The following is a 22,487-nucleotide window of genomic DNA, read 5'->3' on the forward strand; positions in this document are numbered from 1 at the left end:
AAGAAATGAAATAAGACGCTTTTAAAAATCATATTTTCCAAATGAGTTTCCTTTAAATAATGATTTCAATTCAAAATATAAAATTTGACCATCGCTTGTTTTATGGGTATTGGTGGGGTGCTAACAAATTCTTCATATACAAATGACTCCCAAACTCAACTCTAGTTTTTGCAAATAATTTTCTTATAATTTCATTAAAAATTTGTTTACTTTATTTTGGTGTCCAATCACAACGTAAAAAAGATTGGAGGCGATTTTTTTTGCGTTTTATTTTAAAATGAACTTATTTTGAGGACGTTTGCCGTTCTAAATTGTCTCAAGAACGTGGTGAAAATAAATCAAAATACCATTTTGATTTTCAAACTTAGATATTTTTTATAATTTTTTCCTTGTATTTTAATTCTCCAATTTTGGTCTATGTAGTTTGAATAAAAAGTTATTTTTTTAATAGCAAATGGACAAAAATATCGAAAAAAAAATAGCAAAATAGACCAAGATATATAGATTACTAATGATTGACACATGTAGTAATCTATCGTGGTCTACAAATAAATGATGACATTTTACTATATTTATAAATATTTTCAAAAGTTTTAATTTGTTATTTAAATTTTTTCGTTTTAGTACACCAATTGAGAGTAGAGAATTAAAATAACATACTTCGTGCTGATTAACTAGTACTTTTATATGGTCGTTAAGCTAAGTTCTCATTGGAACAACTATTTTTGTTTTGGTGCATATTATTAAACCTTTTCGGTCTTTAATATAATTACACTATGCCTCTTATAATTTTATCTAATTTTTACACAAAAAAAAAAAAAGAAGAAGAAGAAGAAGAAACAGTTGCAAATACATTTATTGTAATTTATTTTATTCGTTCACCTATGATTAAACATTTCTACAATGAACAAATTTCTGCATTATGAACAACTGGGTGTGATTTCCTTCTGATAATGATTCATGCAACAGCTAATATATATATCACACTTGCCTTAGCTTTTGTAAGTATCTAAAACAAGATGTGTGTGTGTGTGTTTTTTTTTATAAATTTTGTAGCATATCTATCAACTTTGATTTCTATGTCCTGAAGAAGCCATTAGGATACCAACAGCCGCCATGAACATTAACAACATACTTATGAGCAAAGCATATGTTTTCTTCGATGATCTACGGTATTCTCCAAATAGAACAATTCCCCAGAACGTGCTTACCAGTGGAAGCGCCTGAAACATAAACCAATAATGTAACATGTTTTTCTTTTTTTTTATGAGTTTAAGAATATCTTGGGCCAGATTCAACCTCTCATCTTTGTGTCGGAATACATGTATATGTGTTGGCTACTTAACTTGACAACCAGATATTATATATCCAACAGATAAATGCCTAGCTTCATGCATATTAGCATAGAAGTTTAAGTCTATGGATGATTGAACCCTTTAAAACATAAACTTACAGAATTTATAGGGACAAAAATGGAATATTTTAAAACTATAGGAAACAAGTGATCCAAAATCGAAAGTATATATGTACATAAATTGATATAATATGCAACATTCTACATAATTACATTTAGCTTCACCTTTTTTGAGTCAATTGATAAACTAAAATGATATGAAAAGTTGCGTTGTCTAGGATGTGATGTGTTCAAGCCCTCTTACAAAGTTTTTTTTCTTTCTCAATTAAAATTGTCAATTGACCTAAAAATTTATGCTAATGGATGGATCAAATTTAATATAATATCAAATATTCTCACGTAGGTTTGAAATAAGAAACAGACCCAATAAGTAGAAATAAATATTAAATGGGATGAAACAATAAACAGAGAACCTACAAAATTTTCTCCGACACCATCAATATACGAAAAAGCATGGTAAATTTAGCATGAAATACACAAGGCTTTGTTGACATAAAAAGTAAATAAATAAAAGCATTTTGGAGAAGAAAAAAACTGACCTGCACAGCATCCGCTGCAGCATAACCAGCAGCTTGGCCACCCATAAACTGCAAACCATTGCCAAAGCCACACAAGAGTCCAGCCAACAACGCCCATCCTCTACCATTCCAATCATTCACATATGCCTTCAATGTTGTTTTTGGCGAGTTAAGTATGGGGCGGTAAAGGAAGACGACGTTGAGAACGATGGCTATGACGAAGCAAGAAACCGAGAAGTAGAAAAACGCAGTGTAGACCGACAAGTGCGGAACACCGTTGTTTAAAGTGTGCCATTGATCGTTTGTTGCCAAATTGAATGCTGGTGAGAAGAGAGAAAAGCAAATTCCAGCAAAGAAAGTTATGGATAGTCCAATTAATGTACTCTTACCAAAGACCTGCAAGTTTGGATCAAAATGTTATTTAAATTAGATTCATGGAATTAGCTATGTATTAGTTCTCTCCATTAATCTCTCCCAAAATATTTCTTCCTCTGAATTTCAGAATTTGCTAGTGTGTTATACATACTTTAATGGATCTTCTTTTCTCAAGTTGAACAAGAAAATCTGCAGTACCAAATTTTGCCTTCAGTGAAGAACAATTAGCACTTTCCAAGTCTGCTGACTCAATTATATAAATGTCAAAATAACATAAAAAAAAGCCACAAACTTCTATATTTGCATATACAAGGATGACTAAAAAAGTTAAATCATATATAATGCACAAAATTTAAAATAAAAAATTTACCCTTGCTTGATTTAGGAGGAGCATCAGTTGTGCTGTCAAAATTGGATTAAGGAAAAACTTTATTATCAAACAAATATGAATGAATAGTCAAATCAACCAATATTTCTATAGAAAAACACACAAATCCAATAAAATATATTACCAAATTGGGGAATGAAAACAATCAAAACAAACTAATAAATTACTCTCACTCTGTCACGTACACAACTAACACATATGTTTAATGAACTACATAAATTTTTGTTTCAATTCTCTAATTGTTACATTTTTCTATTCTATCTCTTTACAGATTTTCGAAAATGTTAGATATTATATTAAATTTATCTTTATCTACTAATTTAAGTTTTTGGATCGATCGGTAATTTAAGATATATAAGAGTAGGCTGTATAGGAAAGTCTTGTGTTCAATCCCTTACTATGTTCTTTCCCCCTCGATCAAAATTGATTTTCACTTGTTAAGCCTTTTAAATATTTCAAGCCTACAAGTGAGATTAAATTTACCTGGACCTTTGGTACAGGGGCTAGAAATCACCACCTTCTGTTATACCATCTTAAATCACCAATTCAACCCAAAAGCTTAAGCTAACGAGTAAAAGTAAATTTATTTATATAACAATGAACAAGATCATAAGATTATGAAAGCAACAAAAACGTACTTGGATTCTTGGTTCGTGTGGCGAGACAAACTTTCAAGTTTTGCTTTGTTATCAGCTGTGTTGGATGAGTGAACAGCAGAACCAAGACAAACAGCAATCAAAAAGCAAGCAACACCAGGGAAAAGTATCTCAGCTTTATTGATTTTGTCATCAAGAAAGTAGTTTAAAGTTGTACCTATTTAAAGAAAATGGTATATAAAATACATTTTTTAAGTAACATATTAACTATATATATAGGTTAGCTATCGAAGAGATATTTATAGAGAGACAAGACCTATAACAACTGTTATGCTTGAAGTGATAACTTCTGTAACTGATAAACCGACAAAAGCCCAAGCATATTGAGTTGAAAGATTTCCAAGACTTAGTACTATCCCACCTGCCATAGCAAACATCACAGAAGGCCAATTATCCTGCATATAAGCCACACTTTACAACATTATAAACCTATTATTATTTACAACATAAAAATTGAACGCCCACAAACTTATACAATAAAACACCCACATACGTGTACATATATTATTGTTACAATTTCTACAACTTTGTAAGTCAAACTTTTAACATTTTTGTAGAAGTTTGAAGGTTTTTAATTTTACCATATATGACTATGGGTGTGGTTTTTGTAATTAATTTGCCCATTTTCAGAGATTGAGATGTTTTAAATCCCATTTTAGTTCTTAAACTCTTAGAAGACAGACTAATTTAGCGCATACTCTATTATTTTTCCATCTAATAACACTTATCCAAATGTTTGTCATTAACTTGTATATGACTTCAAATCATGTTCGGATAGGCATGCTAGTACACAGACTAGAAACTATGTCCTTAGTAAGATCAAAATATCATATACTTTAAGAGCTTAAGTACTAAAGCTACAACAAACTTGAAGATATTACAGAAAACAGAGAGAGTGTCATGAAAGGGGTGGTTGTATAGATATGAAAATAGAAGAGAAAAATAGAGGGAAAGAAATAAACCTGAGAAAGCTGTTGGATAAAATTAGGATGATGAAGAGAGGAATTCCCAATCTCACCAAAGGTGAAAGCAATGATTAGAGCAGCTAATAAGTTGGTTATGGAGTAATCAAGATAAGTATGTTGAGGAAGACGCCCTCTTCGTTCAAGCAAAGTCAAAAGTGCTGGCCATGTTCCTAATAACAAAAGTGCAAATACCATACAAGCTATAGCACCTCCTTTACTCTCCACCACATACATCTTTTTAATTGATTAACCTCCAAACAAATCCTGCACACAACCCATCATATACTAATTAATCGCTCGATCACCTTAAAAATCATAAGCATATGTCAACTCTTTAATTTGAAGTTTAATAACCAAGAAGTTAGAGGTTTGAATCTCATCTCCATGCATGGTTAAAATAGTAATGTTGTGGCTTTAAGAGATAGGGTGAGGAGTCTAAATTTACCACAATATACAATAACTATACCACATTGGCCGAACTTCTCCATGAAGTAGATTAGTTGATTTGAGTAGACAGAGACTCTATGATATCCATCACTTTTTTAAAGAACAGAAAATAGCGAAAAATCATAAAAGAAGAGAGGTTCACTGAAGATTTGGGAAGTAGTATGCACCCAGTTCACAGGGTTCTATCACTCCAAAAGTCTAATCATACTCAAATGAAGAGTATGATCTCGTTTAGAAAGAACAATCGCAATCTATATTCTTAACTAGATAATCACACTCTCGATAATTTGAACGACTATAGAAACAAAAATGAAAAAAAGTTACATAGATAGGAGGAATCATAACTAGAATATGGAAATGTAAAGAAGAAAATAGAAGTAGATGATTGAAATCTACTTTGTTGACAGTTCACAAACAAAGAAATATTGAAATCTCATAGTAAAAAGAAATGAATAAGGAACGAACCAAGGGGATCGGAGAAGATGATTATGAATGGTAGTGGTTGGGGAAATGAAATTGGTTGAATGTGAATATGGAAGTCCACGCACATGGCTTCAAATTTGTAATCTAAAAGGATGATTCTCTTTCATATAAGGTTGTAGTGTGTAGTTTCCACAAAAGAAGTCAAAGATTCCGGTTGCGTATTCATCGTACCCTCTTGACTTTTTAGGATTACAATACTTGTACAGCTGATGAGTTTTGGAATACATCTTTCCATGTTTAATTTAAAATATGACAACATAACATTTAGTTTTTTTAAAGTTTATTTTAAAAAGAGTTATTATAAAAAGGAAATAAAAAATGTTTAAATAAAAATGAGTTTTTTAAAAAATATTTTTTTTCTTAACCAATCCTAGCCATTCTATCCCACTTTTACTTGGGAAAGATTTTGGCAAATAGGCTTTCTCACATGCCTATTTTCGTAAATAGCCAAAGTTTTAAATTATTTCGTTTATAGTTTTCGTAATTTTTTTTTAAAACCAATTTATCCTTTTTGCCAACAATCTCCCATCATTTATTCTCACAATTATTAGTAGCGCTATTGTAAATATAACAAAATGAGTTTGATAAATTAGGTCATATCACATCCATTTTAGATTTGCAAAAATGGCAAAGTTAAAGTCCATCCTACATTTGAAGAATGTAAAATTACAAACCCACCCTCTAGAATTATTAACATTTTCACACATCATTTGATATGATGTTGATACACTTGATGTGTTGTTTATATACTTGTTATGCTTTGCTGATACACTCGATGAATTAAATAACACTTGATACACATCATTAGTTTGAAACACTTTTTTTCTTTTATGATACATTTGTTAAACTTTACAAATACACTAATCAATTAAATAACATTTGATGCACTAAGCAAATATAGACTTTATGGGTTTTCTATACAACGTGATCTTTAATTGATTGCCCGTATTTGTAAAGTGTATGAACAAACAAGGTTGTTGCTGTCCAACCATAAAGTCTACATAGCAGCCGTAATCACATTGAATTTTAGAATGTTGCATGTGCTATTCTGGTTGATAGCACACAAAGTGAAGCATAATGATTTTGCACTACTATCTTGCATAGAAAACCCTATATCATCATGGATCTTTCTTCAAATGTTTCTAGCCTTAATACAGTGAATGAAGATGTGATTTAGATTTTAAGCAGCGGACTTGCAAGAGATGCACCAATTTGGATTGAGGCAATAATTAGTATGTCTCTTTTGAATTAGATCCATTGTGTTGAAACGCTTGTGATTAACAGTCCACAAAATTTTTTTTTTTTTTTTTTGCATTTTTTCTAAATTCTTGATCACCGTAAATTTTTTAATAAGGTTGGTTGGATATTCAACAGAGACATATTACTTTCTTCAAAGAGAGCACATTTAATTGATGCGATGGAGAAGAGACCATTATTGTTTAAAAGCCAAGTTGGTTTACTTAGACCCTTGTTAACGTCAATGGCAGGAAGGGAATCAATGATAGCTTGTCAATTGTCTTTTTCTCTTTGGTTCAACTGTCTTCTCGGATAAAGGTTCTAGTTATTTATGCTAGAATCCAACATGTATTTTAGAAGAATGTTGTTTAGTAGAGATTGCATAAATTCTGGAAAACTTCTTTGACAGTGGAAGATCCCACACTAATTACTATGCCAAAAAGAAAGAGTTTCGCCATTGTTAAGAGTCCATCTAAATTTTGCTTCAAGCCAATCCTTTCCTTTTAAAATAGATCTCCATGGGGCCTTTGCAGTACTAAATTTGCCCTCACCAGGGAATTCACCTTGAAACCGTTTAGCATATTTTGCATCAATGATTTTCCTAAAAAAAGAATTGGTTTCTTGGTGATATCTCCATAGCCATTTGCTTAAGAAAGCAAAATTTGTATCTTTTATTTTTGTGATTCCAAGCCCACCATTCATCTTCGGATTTGTGCATAAAGACCGGTTTATGAGGTGAGAGTTCGAAGCCTTTCTGTTCCCTCCCAAAGGTAGTTCCTCCAAAGTTTTTCAATTTCTTTGCACACCACCATATGAGCTTTGAATAAAGAAAGAAGGTAAGTAGGGGTACTTGTTAGGGAGGAATTGATTAATGTAAGCCTACCCCCTTTGGAAATCTAATTGTATTTCTAGTAAAAAAGTTTTTGTGGACCTTTTCAATTGAATTCTCCCAAAAAGCCTTTGATTGTGGTTTACCCCTCAGAGGAGTTCCCAAGTATTTAACAAGAAGATTTTGGTGAACAAGAGCACACACATTAGCAATAACCTTAGTTCTTTCACTGTTAACATTAATCGGGCTAATGGTAGATTTTGTAGTATTGATTTTAAGCCTCGAAGCCATTTCAAAAAGCTTGATAGCAAAATGAAGTTTGCTTAAATACTTGTCATTATCTTCAACGAAGATGAGGATGCCATTAGCAAACAACAGATGATTGAAACTGTAGGAATCATTTAGCACAACACCTTTTATGGCTCTCCTATCCTCCAAGTGATTTAGGAGTCTGCTAAGGTAATCAATTGCAATGACAAAAAGGAAAGGAGAGATAGGGTCACCTTGACGGATTCCTCTTGTTGAATTCAATCTCCCATGAGGTTTTCCATTTATGATTATAAAGTATTGAATATTGCTTATGCACGCTTTTATCCATTTTCTCCATCTCATTGGATAGACTTTCACCTTCAGCATGTAGTCAATGAAATCCCAATTGATTTTATCAAAGGCTTCTTGAATATCAAACTTTATGATAAATCCTTTGGTCTTTGAGGCTCTCTAAAAATCAATGGCTTCATTTGCAGTCAATACTGCATCAGTAATTTGTCTATTTTCCACAAAATCCATTTGATTTTCTGCTATGGTTTCTTTTATGCTATGGTTTCTTCTAGAGTTGTCTTGAGTCTTGTGGCCAAAGAAACCGAAAGGTAAAGATAAGGTAAAGTAAAGATGATAAGGTTATTCTACGATTTTGACTGTTCTTCACAAAAGCCATTTTGCAAAGGCGGCTTGGGATATTCTACGATCTACCTATTAAGGAGAAGATAAGGTAAAGATGATAAGGTTACAAGCTCTCAGATCCGAATTTGATTGCATTAAAATGAAAGAAACTGAAACTATTGAAGAATTTTTCAATGGTATTCTTGTAATTGTTAATAGTTTAAGATCAAATGGTGAAAAAGTAGGCGATCAAAGAGTTGTTGAAAAGATTCTTAGAAGTATGCCAAGAAATTTTGAGCATATCGTCGTTGCAATTGAAGAATAGAAAGACTTATCTACGTTGTCTATAAATAGCTTGATGGGTTCTCTTCAATCCCATGAGCTAAGATTAAAACAATTTGATGTTAACCCTGAGGAAGCTTTTCAAATGCAAACTTCATTAAGAGGCAGTTCACATGGAAGACGTGGTGGTCATGGAATACGAGGAGGTGGAAGAAACTATGATAATAGAAGCGGTGCAAATTCTGAAAATTCACAAGAAAGCTCTTCTTTATCTCGAGGAAGAGAAAGCAGAAGAGGAAGAGGCTTTGGTAGAAACCAAGGAGGTGGTCGTGGTAATTTCTCTCACATTCAATGCTTTAATTGCAGAAAGTATGGTCATTTCCAAGGAGATTGTTGGGCACTAAAAAATGGAGATGGAAATACCACCATGAATATGCATAAAGAACAGAAGAAAAATGATGAAGGCATTCTATTCCTCGCATGTAGTGTTCAAGACGATGTTGTAGAGTCTACATGGTATCTTGATAGTGGTTGTAGTAACCACATGACAGGAAATAGAAGTATATTTGTTACTTTGGATGAATCTTTCTAAAGTGAAGTGAAGACTGGTGATAATACCAGACTACAAGTCAAAGGCCAAGGTGATATGCTTGTGAAGACAAAGAAAGGCACAAAACGAGTTACAAATGTGTTTTATGTTCCAGGTCTAAAGCATAATCTTTTGAGTATTGGCCAACTGCTTCAACGAGGTTTAAAAGTTTCATTTGAAGGTGATATATGTGCAATCAAAGATCAGGTCGGTGTTCTTATTGCCAAGGTAAAAATGACTGCTAATAAGATGTTTCCTCTTAACTTTACATATGGTCAAATATCTTGCTTCAGCAGCATATTGAAGGATCCATCCTGGCTTTGGCATTTTCGATCTGGTCATTTAAACTTCAAATCACTATCTTATTTGTGCAAAAATCATATGGTGAGAGACATACAAAATATCAACCATGAGACAAATATTTGTGAAGTGTGTGTCGCCACGTACCCAAGACGACGCGGAGCGGCCGACGTCCTTAAGAAGGGTTTAATTTTAAAAACGAAAAAAAGAGGAGTCGCCACCAATCTTTTTTTACGGTGTGATTGGACACCGAAATAAAGTAAATCATTTTGAACAAAATAAAAACTGGTCTACGAAAAAAAATAGAGTTGAGTTCGGGAGTCATTTGTGTACGGGAAAGGTGTTAGCACCCCGTAACACCCGTTTTAGAAAACGGTGGCCAAATTTAATGTATTGAATAAAATTCTTTTTTTTTAAAGAACTATGTCTTATTTCATTGCTCACTACTCTAATATTTGGAGCAATGATCCCATAAAATAAGTGGGATACACCTATTAATTAGACTATATTGAGGAAAAATTTCTCACCTTAAGAGAATGAGAAATTATTACAATTTCTCAAATTCTATCATAGGCTAGTCTTCGAATAAAGTTTTTTTTTTTTTTTTAAAAAAACATTGATTAAATATATTTTCTCTTGGGATCAAATCTAGGACTCCCAAAGATATTGATTCCCCACCTCAAGAATCTAGAAATAACACACTCCCAGAAATTTCTAGATTCCATCGTAGGATTTTTTTAGCGAAATCGATGTGGGTTATTACAAAAAAGATTGATTAGGAAACCTTATGAAATATGTATTTAATTTTGAGTTTTAAAATAAATAATTTTAAAGCAAAAAAAAAAAAAAAATTCATGGGAGGGCTTGTGCTAGTGTGTGAGAGACATATGCTAGTCTTCAAATAAAGTTTTTTTTTTAAAACATTGATTAAATATATTTTCTCTTCATTACATTCTTGGCACCATTAGTTTTGGAATTTATTACAAGAAAGTTTCAAAATCAGTGTTGTTTGACTTTTGTGATAGTGACTGGGGTGGTAATGTGGATGATCATAAAAGTACATCTGGTTATGTTTTTAGTATGGGTTCAGGTGTTTTTTCATGGACTTCAAAGAAACAATCTGTTGTTGCCCTTTCTACAACCGAAGAAGAATATATCTCGTTAGCTGCAGCTGGATGTCAAGCTTTATGACTTCGGTGGATGTTAAAAGGATTGAAGTATACTAAAAAATGTGAAACTGTTTTATTTTGTGATAATGGATCTGCCATAGCATTATCAAAGAATCCAGTTTTCTATGGAAGAAGCAAGCATATTAGAATCAAATATCATTTTATCAGAGACTTGGTTAAAGATGGAGAAGTGATAGTAAAATATTGCAAGAATCAAGATCAAGTGGCTGATATTTTACAAAGGCGCTTAAGTTTGACTTATTTGTTAAATTCAGAGGAAAGCTTGGAGTTGCTCAAGTCTAGATTAAGGGAGGAGGTTGAAATTAAATTAATCTAAACTTAATACATGAATTTGCATTATTAAATATGCATGAATAGTTGAGATACATGGAATAGTTAATCACTAAATAAATTGATATATGAAGAGTCACATATATTGATATTTATTGTTAATGACTTTTAATATACTTTTCTACTAGTATAAATATGTGTAAGGTTTCTCATTTGCATGTAAGAAAGAAAGTAAGAAATTCAAGTTTAAGAAATATTATTCAAGTTCTTTCTTCTCAATTGTGTGAATAAGAGAACAATCTTCTTCTCTTGTTTCTTGATTTGTATTGTGAGGGCCTATTACGTTTCCAACAATGAGATGGTTAAATGTGATTTTGGAAGTAATGGGTAGCACTTATTTAGAGTTCTTTTAGTACCACAGTCGGAGGTTGGGGGTTCTAACCACCCACCTCTACGATGGTAGGTATTTCAAGATTAATGTCTTTTACTATTCTAATTAGCTAGTTAGGTTAGTCGGTTTTGGGACTTTTGTAAAGATGCTTAATTAATATGACTATTTAAATGAAATTCTAGTGTTTTATCTTTTTAAATATTTTGTTTTATATAGAGTATTTGAATATTTTATCCGAATATTTAGTTAAAAGTGAAGCTTAGAGAAATATATTGCTTCTAAAAATAAAGTAATTTTTTTTAAAAAAATGAAGGCGCGTCGACATTGACGATTTATCCTGATGCCTAAAAATACAACCATCGGTAAAGCTTGCTGCCAAATAATTTTCGTGTACTAAGATTGTAGACGGGTTTGGTCGCCCAAACCTGGGGCAAATAATTTACGGAATTCACTTACCAAGAACTAGTCTTAATGGTAAGTGTCGGTCAAACTTAAGGAGCATACTGATTCTTCAAACAAACTAATTTTCAACCATGTAACTGGAGGGGGGAGAGAGAGTTAAGTTGAATTTAATTGCAAGAAATTAAAGTGAATGAAACAAAAAAAAATTGTAAAGATTCAACGTCAAAAGAGTCTACCTTGGGTTTGATGGATTTTGAAGGTGGAAATTAGATTGAGAATTTAGAGAGAAAAAAGAATTTGGTATAAATTTTTTATAAAATAAAAATCACCAAAATTTGCAAAAGTCTTCCAAAAAATTGAAAAAAAGCTCTTTAAAGAAGCTAATTACATGCTTCTTAAATCTCAACGCCTAATAATCCACTAACCAAATGTTTAACCATTTAGTTTTTTTTTTTTTTTTTTTGCATTTCTTTCCTCGATGCTTGAAGAAAAATAAATAAAATAATAATAAGAAGACGACGAAAAAAAAAGATAGAAAGGAAGAAATCCCTATACACTAAATGTAATGCCCCAATCTCAAGATTTAGACCAGGATTCAAAATTTGGATTTACGACATTCCCCTGCATCCCCTACAACTTGGCAAGATCATCCTTACTTATTTAAATTTAAAGGCTTATTAGAGTGAAAGTTGTCCCCACAAACTAACATGAGTCCTTTCAGCATGCTTCGTCCTCACTCACATGCATCTTAAGAAAATTCCTAAGAGGTCACTCAATATAGAATTGCTTTAAGTTAAGCATGCTTAACTTTGACTCATGCAAAAGGAAGGTACACCTTATTGGTATAGTTAGTAACTTTTAATTTTTTCAAGTCTTTCTTAACCTTACTTTCATGTCCTCAAGATCCGGTTCATTCATGTCCCCCTCATAAACTCAGGGTGTTACATTAAACTCACTCGTTGTTTGAAGTGTGGATCATTGGGACAAAATGCCCTACGCCAATACACCTCCAATTAAGTTAGACTTTCTTTTGTGTGTTGATTCTTGACATTGTAGAGAGATTTTGTGAGAAAGATGGAGATAAAAGATTGCTAGAAGAGAAAACAAAATGGATGTTGTAAATCTCTTGATTTTTTTAAAAAAAGATAATGAAGGCTAGGAGAAGTGATGGTTGTGGAGGCCGGGTAGAGGTTTGGATGAAGAAGAGGGGATGTAGAGGTCGTGTAAAAATCCCTTAAGTTTCTGTGCGGCTTTTTGTTGTGTGTCTCCCCGTGGATAAAGAAGATGAAGATGAGAGTTATTCATAGCTAAAAAAAGTTTTCTCATATGGCTAAAAAATATAATTGCTAGACTTTTTGAATTGGAAATAATACCGGCTTTTGGCCAAAATGGAATGGAGCCTTTGATATCCAAAATAACCGATTTTAAAAAGTTGTCATTTAGTACTATTTTTCCGTCTATCTTAGTTAAATGTAGTTAAATAATATTTAAAAAATTTGGTTAATCAAAAAATTAAAATTGAGCGAAATTAAGTTAAAAATTAACGTAATAATTGAACTAATTTTGAATAAGTAGACCTGTAACGACCCGACTCTTTATGCTGAATCGAAGTGGTTACTGAATCTAGGATCAGTGTTTAAGTCATAAAATCCGGTGTAAATAAATGCAAAGAAATCTAGCAAATGTATTTATGAAAGATAGTTAAAGTAACATGTAGAAATACGAGTTAAGTTTAAAATCCCTAAGCGGGCCCTATCTACAAAAATAACCAAAGTAAACATGCAGAAAGCCGAAACATGAATTTAACTGTAAAGTAAAACATGTGCGGAAGCAGGAAAACCCCTATGGCTCGCCACGGTCACTTCACGTCGCTCGCCAGCTTGCCCTTGCCCTTGCCTCGTCCTCTACCTGAAAACATAAAACGAAGAGAATGAGTATAAAAATACTCAGTAAGGGACCCACTACTAGTCCCACTAGGTGCCTGTTAACATTCCTATCGAGTCCTGAAACTAGTACCCAATCTCTGGCACGCTCCCGAACACGTGCAACATGCGCCCCGTGGGGACTTAACTCTGGTCTTCGGTGTCCAGGGGACACTTAGGACCGTCGGGATGCGAGGACCCCGTCGAGTCGCTCGAGTCATATCTATAGTCATGCTGGACTGGCGCCCCGTCGAGCCTAACAGTCCTAAATAGGTGGTGATCCCGAAGGACACCCATGCAGGTACGACTCAGATAGGAGAAGTTAACAGATACCCCAATCCCAACATACATATGCATACGTCATCAAATTATCATCAGAAAATAACCACCATCTCATCCCCCACTACAGCTATCATCAAACAGTCACTAATAGTTCTCATTATACAGTCACATACGTCGTAAGTCCATCAGTCTTATCATACAGTCTCATACATCATAAGTCCATCAGTCTTATCATACAGTCACATACATCATAAGTCCATCAGTCTTCCCATACAGTCACATATGGTTCGAGGGTTCTCATTACCATAATATTATGCCAAAGTATGGCCATGTCATTCGTCAGATCATGATAAAATATTATCATACATCGTAAGCCCAACCATCATCGTATGTCACTGAAGGAACATGCAACATCAAATTCTCACATGGGGCTAGTAGTAGAAATCTCTTACCTCGAGATGTTGCTAGATGAGTTCCTACTGAGGAAGTCCTAAGCTGCAGCAGCTATTTGGTCCAATTTGCTTCTTGAGGAAAGTAATTAAATTAATTAAATTTCCAAATTAACTCATTTAATTACTGGGCAGGCTAGGGAATTTGGAAATTACCAAAAATTTAGGTGGAAGGAGCCAAAACAGGCTTGGCGGCTCGGCTGGAAGAAGGCAGGACCGGCTCGGCTTGGTGCAGACGCGGCTCGGCTCGGTATGGGGACTTCGCGTGCGGCTCGGCTTGCTACAGGGAGGGGACGCGGCTCGGCTACGCGGAACACACGGCGCGGCGCGCTTGCACGCGGGAGAGTCAGGCACGTGTGGCACGGGCGCGGGTTCGGTTCCGGGTTCGGGCGCGCGGGCGGTTCCAGGTTCGAGCGCGCGGGCGGTTCCGGGTTCGGGTTCGTTCGTCGGCTGGAGGCGGGCGCGTTCGCGGCTTCGATACGGCTCGGGTGTAGGCGCGTTCGCGGCTCGGATTTGCAGACGCGTTCGCGGCTCGGATGCAGACGACGATGGCTGGCGACGCGGCTTCGACGTGGAGATGGATCTCGGCTTCGCGACGCGTTCGGCGCAGAGGTGGATTCGGCTTCGGGACGCGACGGGTTTCGGCTGACCTGCCTCAGATCGAAGCGGCGCGGCTCCTTCGGCTGGCGGACGCGGTACGACGCGGCTTCTACGATGGCTGGCTTGCGGCGGCGTGCGACGGCGGCGGCGGCGGTGGAGATTGGCGGCGGCGGCTAGGGTTTCCCCTTCTCTCCCTCTTCTCTTTTCTTTTCCTTTTCTTTTCCTTTTCTTTTTCCTTTTCTTTTCCTTTTATAAAATAATTTCCCTTCTTTTCTCTTCTTTGTTAAATTCCAAATTTCACCCTTCTCTCTCAAATTTCTCCAATATCCTCACCAAATTCCTCCTTTCCCTCAACTTCCAAATACCAATTAAATCTTTAATTACCAAGTATAATTAAAGTTGAAATTTGCTTAATATTTTAAAAGGGGAAAATTCACATCTTGATGACATAAGTTTCATTATTTAATTATAAACAAATAAATGAATAAAATAAAAATAAATAATCGAATTTTAAAAAAAAATGAACAACATGAGATCATTGGGGTGTTACAAACTTCCCCCCTTAGAAAGCTTTCGTCCTCGAAAGCTCTAATCCTCGAACATTTCTGGGTACTGGGCCTTTATGTCCTCTTCTCTCTCCCACGTGGCCTCTTCAACTCCATGGTTCTGCCAGAGGACTTTGACTAGTGGAATATCTCGACTACGAAGCTTCTTGACCTCTCTTGCCAAGATCTCGACAGGCTGCTCCTCGTAGCTCAAGTTCTTACTGACCTGTAGGGGCTCGAAGTCCACGATGTGCGTCGGGTCTGCGACATACCTCCTCAACATGGAGACATGGAATACGTCATGCACTGCTGAGAGGGATGGGGGCAAGGCCAAACGATAAGCCACAGGGCCAATCCGTTCCAGTATCTCAAATGGCCCCACGAAACGTGGACTCAACTTCCCCTTCTTCTCGAACCTCAGAACGCCCTTCATCGGTGCTACCTTCAAAAAGACCATATCTCCCACTTCAAACTCGAGGTCCTTACGTCGTACATCAGCGTAACTCTTCTGTCTGCTCTGTGCGGTCAGCATACGAGCTCGGATCTTCTGTATGGCTGCATTGGTAGTCTGCACTAACTCGGGGCCTAGCATCCTCTGCTCTCCAACCTCGCCCCAGCAGACAGGGGATCTACAGCACTTGCCATACAGAGCCTCAAACGGAGCCATACCAATGGTAGCCTGGTAACTGTTATTATAGGCGAACTCCATTAGATGCAGGTGGGAGTCCCAACTTCCTGAAAACTCTAGCACACAGGCCCGCAGCATATCCTCCAAAATCTGGTTCAGTCTCTCTGTCTGACCATCAGTCTGAGGGTGGAATGCCGTGCTGAGTCCAGCCTCGTACCTAATGCAAGTTGGAGCCCTTGCCAAAATTTCGAAGTGAAACGGGCATCCCTGTCTGAAACGATGGATACTGGTACTCCGTGCAGTCTTACTATTTCCGTCATGTATAACTGCCCCCACTTGCTGGCAGTGTACGTGGATTTCCCTGGCACGAAGTGGGCTGTCTTCGTGAGTCTGTCGACCACAACCCAGATCACCGTGTAGCCCTTCAAGGTCTTGGGCAGTCCCGTGATAAAGTCCATCGACACACTCTCCCACTTCCACCCTGGCACACTCAAGGGTTGCAACAACCCTGCTGGATGCTGCCTAGGTGCCTTCACCTGCTGGCACACCAAGCACCTACTGACGAACTCTGCTACATCCCTCTTCATGCCCCTCCACCAATAGACACTCCTTAAGTCCTGGTACATCTTCGTACTCCCAGGGTGCATGGTAAACGGGGAACTGTGAGCCTCAGTCAAAAGCTCTGTCTTAACTGCGCTGTCTTCCGGCACACACAGGCGTCCCTCAAACATAAGGCCATCATCAGAGGATATAGAGAACTCTTCACCTTGCTCCGTCTCTACCATACGACGTTTCTCTGCCAAGTAAGGATCACTCAGCTGAGCAGCAATGATCTTTTGCCTCAAGGTTGGCTGAACTGTCAACTGAGCCAACTGTGCGGCAACCTCACCTACTGAGACTGCAATCTCGGCTCTCTCCAAATCCCTGAGTAAGGGGGTCTGCTTCGTGACTAGCGCTGCTGAATGTGCAACCTTCCTACTCAGCGCGTCAGCCACTACATTTGCTTTACCTGGATGGTACAGGATCTCGCAGTCGTAGTCTTTCACCAACTCGAGCCACCTCCTCTGCCTCATGTTCAACTCCTTCTGAGTGAAGAAATACTTCAGGCTCTTGTGGTCGGTGTAAATCTGAATCTTCTCACCGTACAGATAGTGCCTCCATATCTTCAGTGCAAAGACTACAGCTGCCAACTCCAAGTCGTGGGTAGGGTAGTTCTGCTCATGATTCTTCAACTGGCGTGAGGCATACGCAACTACCTTACCTTGCTGCATCAGGACACATCCCAGTCCTTTCTTAGAGGCATCACTATAGATCACAAAACTTCCCGACCCATCAGGCACTGTCAGGACTGGTGCCGTCACTAGCTTCTGCTTAAGCTCTTGGAAACTACTCTCACATGCTGGGCTCCAGACAAAAGGGGTTCCCTTCCTGGTCAACTGGGTCAATGGGCTGGCTATGCGTGAGAAGTCTTCTACAAACCTCCTGTAGTATCCTGCCAGACCCAGAAAACTGCGAATCTCACTGACTGTAGACGGTCGAGGCCAGTTGGTCACCGCTTCGACCTTAGCTGGGTCCACCGAGACTCCCTCACTGGAAACCACGTGCCCTAAAAATGTCACCTTCTTTAACCAGAACTCACACTTGGAGAACTTGGCGTATAGCTTATGAGCTCGAAGGGTCTCCAAGACTTGGTGCAAGTGCTCTTCGTGTTCGGCCTCAGTCTTGGAATAGATCAAGATATCGTCAATGAAGACTATGACGAATTGGTCTAGAAAGTCCTTAAACACCCTGTTCATCAAATCCATGAACACTGCAGGGGCATTAGTTAAACCAAAGGACATCACTATGAATTCGTAGTGTCCGTACCTCGAACGAAAGGCCGTCTTGGGAATATCACCGTCCCTAATCCTCAACTGGTGATAGCCTGATCGCAGGTCGATCTTGGAAAAGACGGTGGCCCCCTGTAACTGGTCGAACAGGTCCTCGATTCTGGGTAAGGGGTAGCGGTTCTTAACTGTCACCTTGTTCAATTCTCGGTAGTCAATGCAAAGGCGCATCGACCCATCCTTCTTCTTCACGAACAACACTGGGGCTCCCCAAGGTGATACACTGGGCCGGATGAAGCCTTTGTCCAGCAACTCCTGTAACTGGACCTTCAACTCCTTTAGCTCAGCTGGAGCCATTCTGTAAGGAGCTCTAGAGATAGGGGCGGTGCCGGGCTCTAACTCAATGGCGAAGTCTACCTCCCTGGGAGGCGGAAGTCCTGGGAGTTCGTCGGGGAAAACGTCAGGGTACTCCCTTACTACTGGTTCGGAAGATAGGGAAACTTCTGGTTCTGCCATATCTACTACGTTCGCCAAGATACCCCAAGTACCCTGGCTAAGTAGCTTACTCGCCTTCATTGCTGAGATGACCTTGGGTATACCTACCATGCCTGCTCCTCTAAACTTAAACTTATCCCCGGAAGGAGGGTTAAAGACTACTTCCTTATTAAAACAGTCTATGGTTGCATGGTTAGTTGACAACCAATCCATGCCTAAAATTACATCGAAATCTTGCATATCTAGCACCAGTAAAGTTACGTTCAAGGTATGGTTTGCTATTTCTACCCAACATGCCCTTATTTTTTCCTTAGACAAAAGGACCTCTCCAGAAGGAGTAGAGACAGACAAGGCACTACCCAACGGTTCTACTTCTAAACCCGCATGCTTGACAAAAATAGAGGATATAAATGAATGCGATGACCCCGAGTCAAATAGTACCAAAGCATAATGCCCCAAGATTGGGAGCGTACCTGTCACCACCGTACTAGCTCGCTCGGCCTCCTGCCGGTTCGTGGCAAAGACTCTCCCCTGCTGGGGAGCAGAAGGCTGACGTGGCGTCGTCTCTAAGGGTTTCCGAGGACACGCATCAGCAGTGTGCCCCGGCTGCCTGCACCTGAAGCAGACTCCACTCCCAGCTAAACATTGTCCTCCATGGACCTTCCCACAGGTAGTACAAGTGGGTAGCTCTCTCAAAGTTCTCCCAGCTGCTGCCAGCTCCCGACGGTGTCTCTGGAAGACACCTCCTGACCTCGGAGTCTGCTGTGGTACTACGTCGGGCTGCGCCTCCGCCTTCCTCTTCTGTCCCGAGGCTGACCCTGTGCCGACAACCTTAGATTGACCAGCTCTCTCATGCAGGCTCAGATCCAGTGCTATGCGTAGAGCATCCGCATGAGTGGTTGGTCGAAGAGCTCGTACAAAACCCTGGAGGTCTAACCTGAGGCCATTAACAAATCTCTCAGTCCTGGCGGCCTCATCCCTTACCACATCAGGGGCAAAACGGGACAACAGGTCGAACTCGGCATCATACTGTTCCACGCTCAGTTTGCCTTGCTCCAAGTTTAGGAATTCTTGGAGCTTGGCGTGCTTCACGTTGGCAGAGAAGAACTTAGCATAAAAGCTCTCCCTGAATTGCTCCCATGTGATCTTGCTGGCATCTCCTCCCAGCGCCCTCTCAGCAGTCTCCCACCAGGCAGTCCCCCTATCCTCCAAACAGAAAGCTGCACACTGCACCTTCTGGTCTTCTGGGCACTTCATGTACCTGAAGATCGTCTCTATGGATGTCAACCACAGCTGGGCTCTAAAGGGGTTGTCCAAGGATCCGTCGAAAGTCTTCGGGTTGTACTTCCTAAAATCCCTCAAGTGCTTGGCCTCAGCTGACAGTTGTACTGGCACCGGCTGGGCTTCCACCGGGGCTGGAGGGATGACGGGCTGGTCCTGAACAGGGGCTGGAGGGACTACAGGCTGGTCCTGAACAGGGGCGGCCTGGTTCTGCTGAGCAGCGAGGAACGGCGCTAGAGCAGCTTGCAGCATGGCCTGGTAACGCTGCTCCATTGCGGCGAGATCCGCCTGAGTGACCGGTGCATTAGGGTTGACTGGTACGTCGGGGTTGACTGGCGGCGCGGCAGGTTGCTCCGCCGGTTGGCCACGACCGGCTCCTCTGCCTCCCCTGCCACCTCCTCGGCGTGCACCTCTACGTGGCGGCATTCTTCCTAAAATTCACCAACAAATTTTTCACCACTAGAACTCAATATTCTCACTCTAAGTCTAATCTAATCAGGCAACATTATAATCTTAATATTTGTAAAGCTTTAGGCATACCTGGCGAGTGACGAAGGACCGTATAGCCATAGGGTGAGGTAAAAATCAAAACAAAATGACTTACATCATAAGTCAGTCTACAGGACCTAAAACACTGCGCTCTGATACCAACTGTAACGACCCGACTCTTTATGCTGAATCGAAGTGGTTACTGAATCTAGGATCAGTGTTTAAGTCATAAAATCCGGTGTAAATAAATGCAAAGAAATCTAGCAAATGTATTTATGAAAGATAGTTAAAGTAACATGTAGAAATACGAGTTAAGTTTAAAATCCCTAAGCGGGCCCTATCTACAAAAATAACCAAAGTAAACATGCAGAAAGCCGAAACATGAATTTAACTGTAAAGTAAAACATGTGCGGAAGCAGGAAAACCCCTATGGCTCGCCACGGTCACTTCACGTCGCTCGCCAGCTTGCCCTTGCCCTTGCCTCGTCCTCTACCTGAAAACATAAAACGAAGAGAATGAGTATAAAAATACTCAGTAAGGGACCCACTACTAGTCCCACTAGGTGCCTGTTAACATTCCTATCGAGTCCTGAAACTAGTACCCAATCTCTGGCACGCTCCCGAACACGTGCAACATGCGCCCCGTGGGGACTTAACTCTGGTCTTCGGTGTCCAGGGGACACTTAGGACCGTCGGGATGCGAGGACCCCGTCGAGTCGCTCGAGTCATATCTATAGTCATGCTGGACTGGCGCCCCGTCGAGCCTAACAGTCCTAAATAGGTGGTGATCCCGAAGGACACCCATGCAGGTACGACTCAGATAGGAGAAGTTAACAGATACCCCAATCCCAACATACATATGCATACGTCATCAAATTATCATCAGAAAATAACCACCATCTCATCCCCCACTACAGCTATCATCAAACAGTCACTAATAGTTCTCATTATACAGTCACATACGTCGTAAGTCCATCAGTCTTATCATACAGTCTCATACATCATAAGTCCATCAGTCTTATCATACAGTCACATACATCATAAGTCCATCAGTCTTCCCATACAGTCACATATGGTTCGAGGGTTCTCATTACCATAATATTATGCCAAAGTATGGCCATGTCATTCGTCAGATCATGATAAAATATTATCATACATCGTAAGCCCAACCATCATCGTATGTCACTGAAGGAACATGCAACATCAAATTCTCACATGGGGCTAGTAGTAGAAATCTCTTACCTCGAGATGTTGCTAGATGAGTTCCTACTGAGGAAGTCCTAAGCTGCAGCAGCTATTTGGTCCAATTTGCTTCTTGAGGAAAGTAATTAAATTAATTAAATTTCCAAATTAACTCATTTAATTACTGGGCAGGCTAGGGAATTTGGAAATTACCAAAAATTTAGGTGGAAGGAGCCAAAACAGGCTTGGCGGCTCGGCTGGAAGAAGGCAGGACCGGCTCGGCTTGGTGCAGACGCGGCTCGGCTCGGTATGGGGACTTCGCGTGCGGCTCGGCTTGCTACAGGGAGGGGACGCGGCTCGGCTACGCGGAACACACGGCGCGGCGCGCTTGCACGCGGGAGAGTCAGGCACGTGTGGCACGGGCGCGGGTTCGGTTCCGGGTTCGGGCGCGCGGGCGGTTCCAGGTTCGAGCGCGCGGGCGGTTCCGGGTTCGGGTTCGTTCGTCGGCTGGAGGCGGGCGCGTTCGCGGCTTCGATACGGCTCGGGTGTAGGCGCGTTCGCGGCTCGGATTTGCAGACGCGTTCGCGGCTCGGATGCAGACGACGATGGCTGGCGACGCGGCTTCGACGTGGAGATGGATCTCGGCTTCGCGACGCGTTCGGCGCAGAGGTGGATTCGGCTTCGGGACGCGACGGGTTTCGGCTGACCTGCCTCAGATCGAAGCGGCGCGGCTCCTTCGGCTGGCGGACGCGGTACGACGCGGCTTCTACGATGGCTGGCTTGCGGCGGCGTGCGACGGCGGCGGCGGCGGTGGAGATTGGCGGCGGCGGCTAGGGTTTCCCCTTCTCTCCCTCTTCTCTTTTCTTTTCCTTTTCTTTTCCTTTTCTTTTTCCTTTTCTTTTCCTTTTATAAAATAATTTCCCTTCTTTTCTCTTCTTTGTTAAATTCCAAATTTCACCCTTCTCTCTCAAATTTCTCCAATATCCTCACCAAATTCCTCCTTTCCCTCAACTTCCAAATACCAATTAAATCTTTAATTACCAAGTATAATTAAAGTTGAAATTTGCTTAATATTTTAAAAGGGGAAAATTCACATCTTGATGACATAAGTTTCATTATTTAATTATAAACAAATAAATGAATAAAATAAAAATAAATAATCGAATTTTAAA

The 22,487-nt window shown here is 39.4% G+C and overlaps 3 protein-coding genes and 1 long non-coding RNA gene across 10 annotated transcripts; 2 read left to right on the forward strand and 2 right to left on the reverse strand.

The window, feature by feature from the left end:
* Positions 1 to 843: 843 nt before the first annotated feature.
* LOC103497572 (ureide permease 2-like) lies at positions 844 to 5,370 on the reverse strand. Of its 7 annotated transcripts, none has more exons than XM_051079989.1 (8): positions 5,229 to 5,370; positions 4,314 to 4,580; positions 3,608 to 3,746; positions 3,334 to 3,388; positions 2,678 to 2,709; positions 2,459 to 2,496; positions 1,954 to 2,328; positions 844 to 1,223 (listed from the first exon to the last, which is right to left on the reverse strand). In XM_051079989.1, the coding sequence occupies exons 2-8, from the start codon at positions 4,548 to 4,550 to the stop codon at positions 1,065 to 1,067; spliced, it is 1,035 nt and encodes a 344-aa protein (XP_050935946.1). In that variant the 5' UTR covers positions 4,551 to 4,580; positions 5,229 to 5,370; the 3' UTR covers positions 844 to 1,064. The 7 variants fall into 7 exon arrangements, with proteins under 7 accessions (XP_050935946.1, XP_050935930.1, XP_008458033.1 ...); XM_051079973.1 differs by having other exon boundaries at positions 2,459 to 2,547; XM_008459811.2 differs by having other exon boundaries at positions 3,334 to 3,508.
* A 3,181-nt stretch (positions 5,371 to 8,551) lies between these two features.
* On the forward strand, positions 8,552 to 10,555 carry LOC103497649 (uncharacterized). Its single transcript, XM_008459897.1, has 3 exons — positions 8,552 to 8,991; positions 9,070 to 9,292; positions 10,352 to 10,555. The coding sequence occupies exons 1-3, from the start codon at positions 8,552 to 8,554 to the stop codon at positions 10,553 to 10,555; spliced, it is 867 nt and encodes a 288-aa protein (XP_008458119.1).
* Positions 10,556 to 13,252: 2,697 nt separating this feature from the next.
* On the reverse strand, positions 13,253 to 21,786 carry LOC127144269 (uncharacterized). The gene is made up of 4 exons (XM_051079994.1): positions 21,529 to 21,786; positions 21,376 to 21,444; positions 18,838 to 20,627; positions 13,253 to 13,525 (listed from the first exon to the last, which is right to left on the reverse strand). The coding sequence occupies exons 3-4, from the start codon at positions 20,069 to 20,071 to the stop codon at positions 13,476 to 13,478; spliced, it is 1,284 nt and encodes a 427-aa protein (XP_050935951.1). The 5' UTR covers positions 20,072 to 20,627; positions 21,376 to 21,444; positions 21,529 to 21,786; the 3' UTR covers positions 13,253 to 13,475.
* On the forward strand, positions 14,552 to 22,403 carry LOC127144272 (uncharacterized). The gene is made up of 2 exons (XR_007815877.1): positions 14,552 to 14,701; positions 21,780 to 22,403. It is a non-coding gene; the product is annotated as an uncharacterized LOC127144272 (long non-coding RNA).
* Positions 22,404 to 22,487: the final 84 nt, after the last annotated feature.

The sequence above is a fragment of the Cucumis melo genome, chromosome 1, assembly GCF_025177605.1.
Source record: "Cucumis melo cultivar AY chromosome 1, USDA_Cmelo_AY_1.0, whole genome shotgun sequence".
NCBI lineage: Eukaryota > Viridiplantae > Streptophyta > Magnoliopsida > Cucurbitales > Cucurbitaceae > Cucumis > Cucumis melo.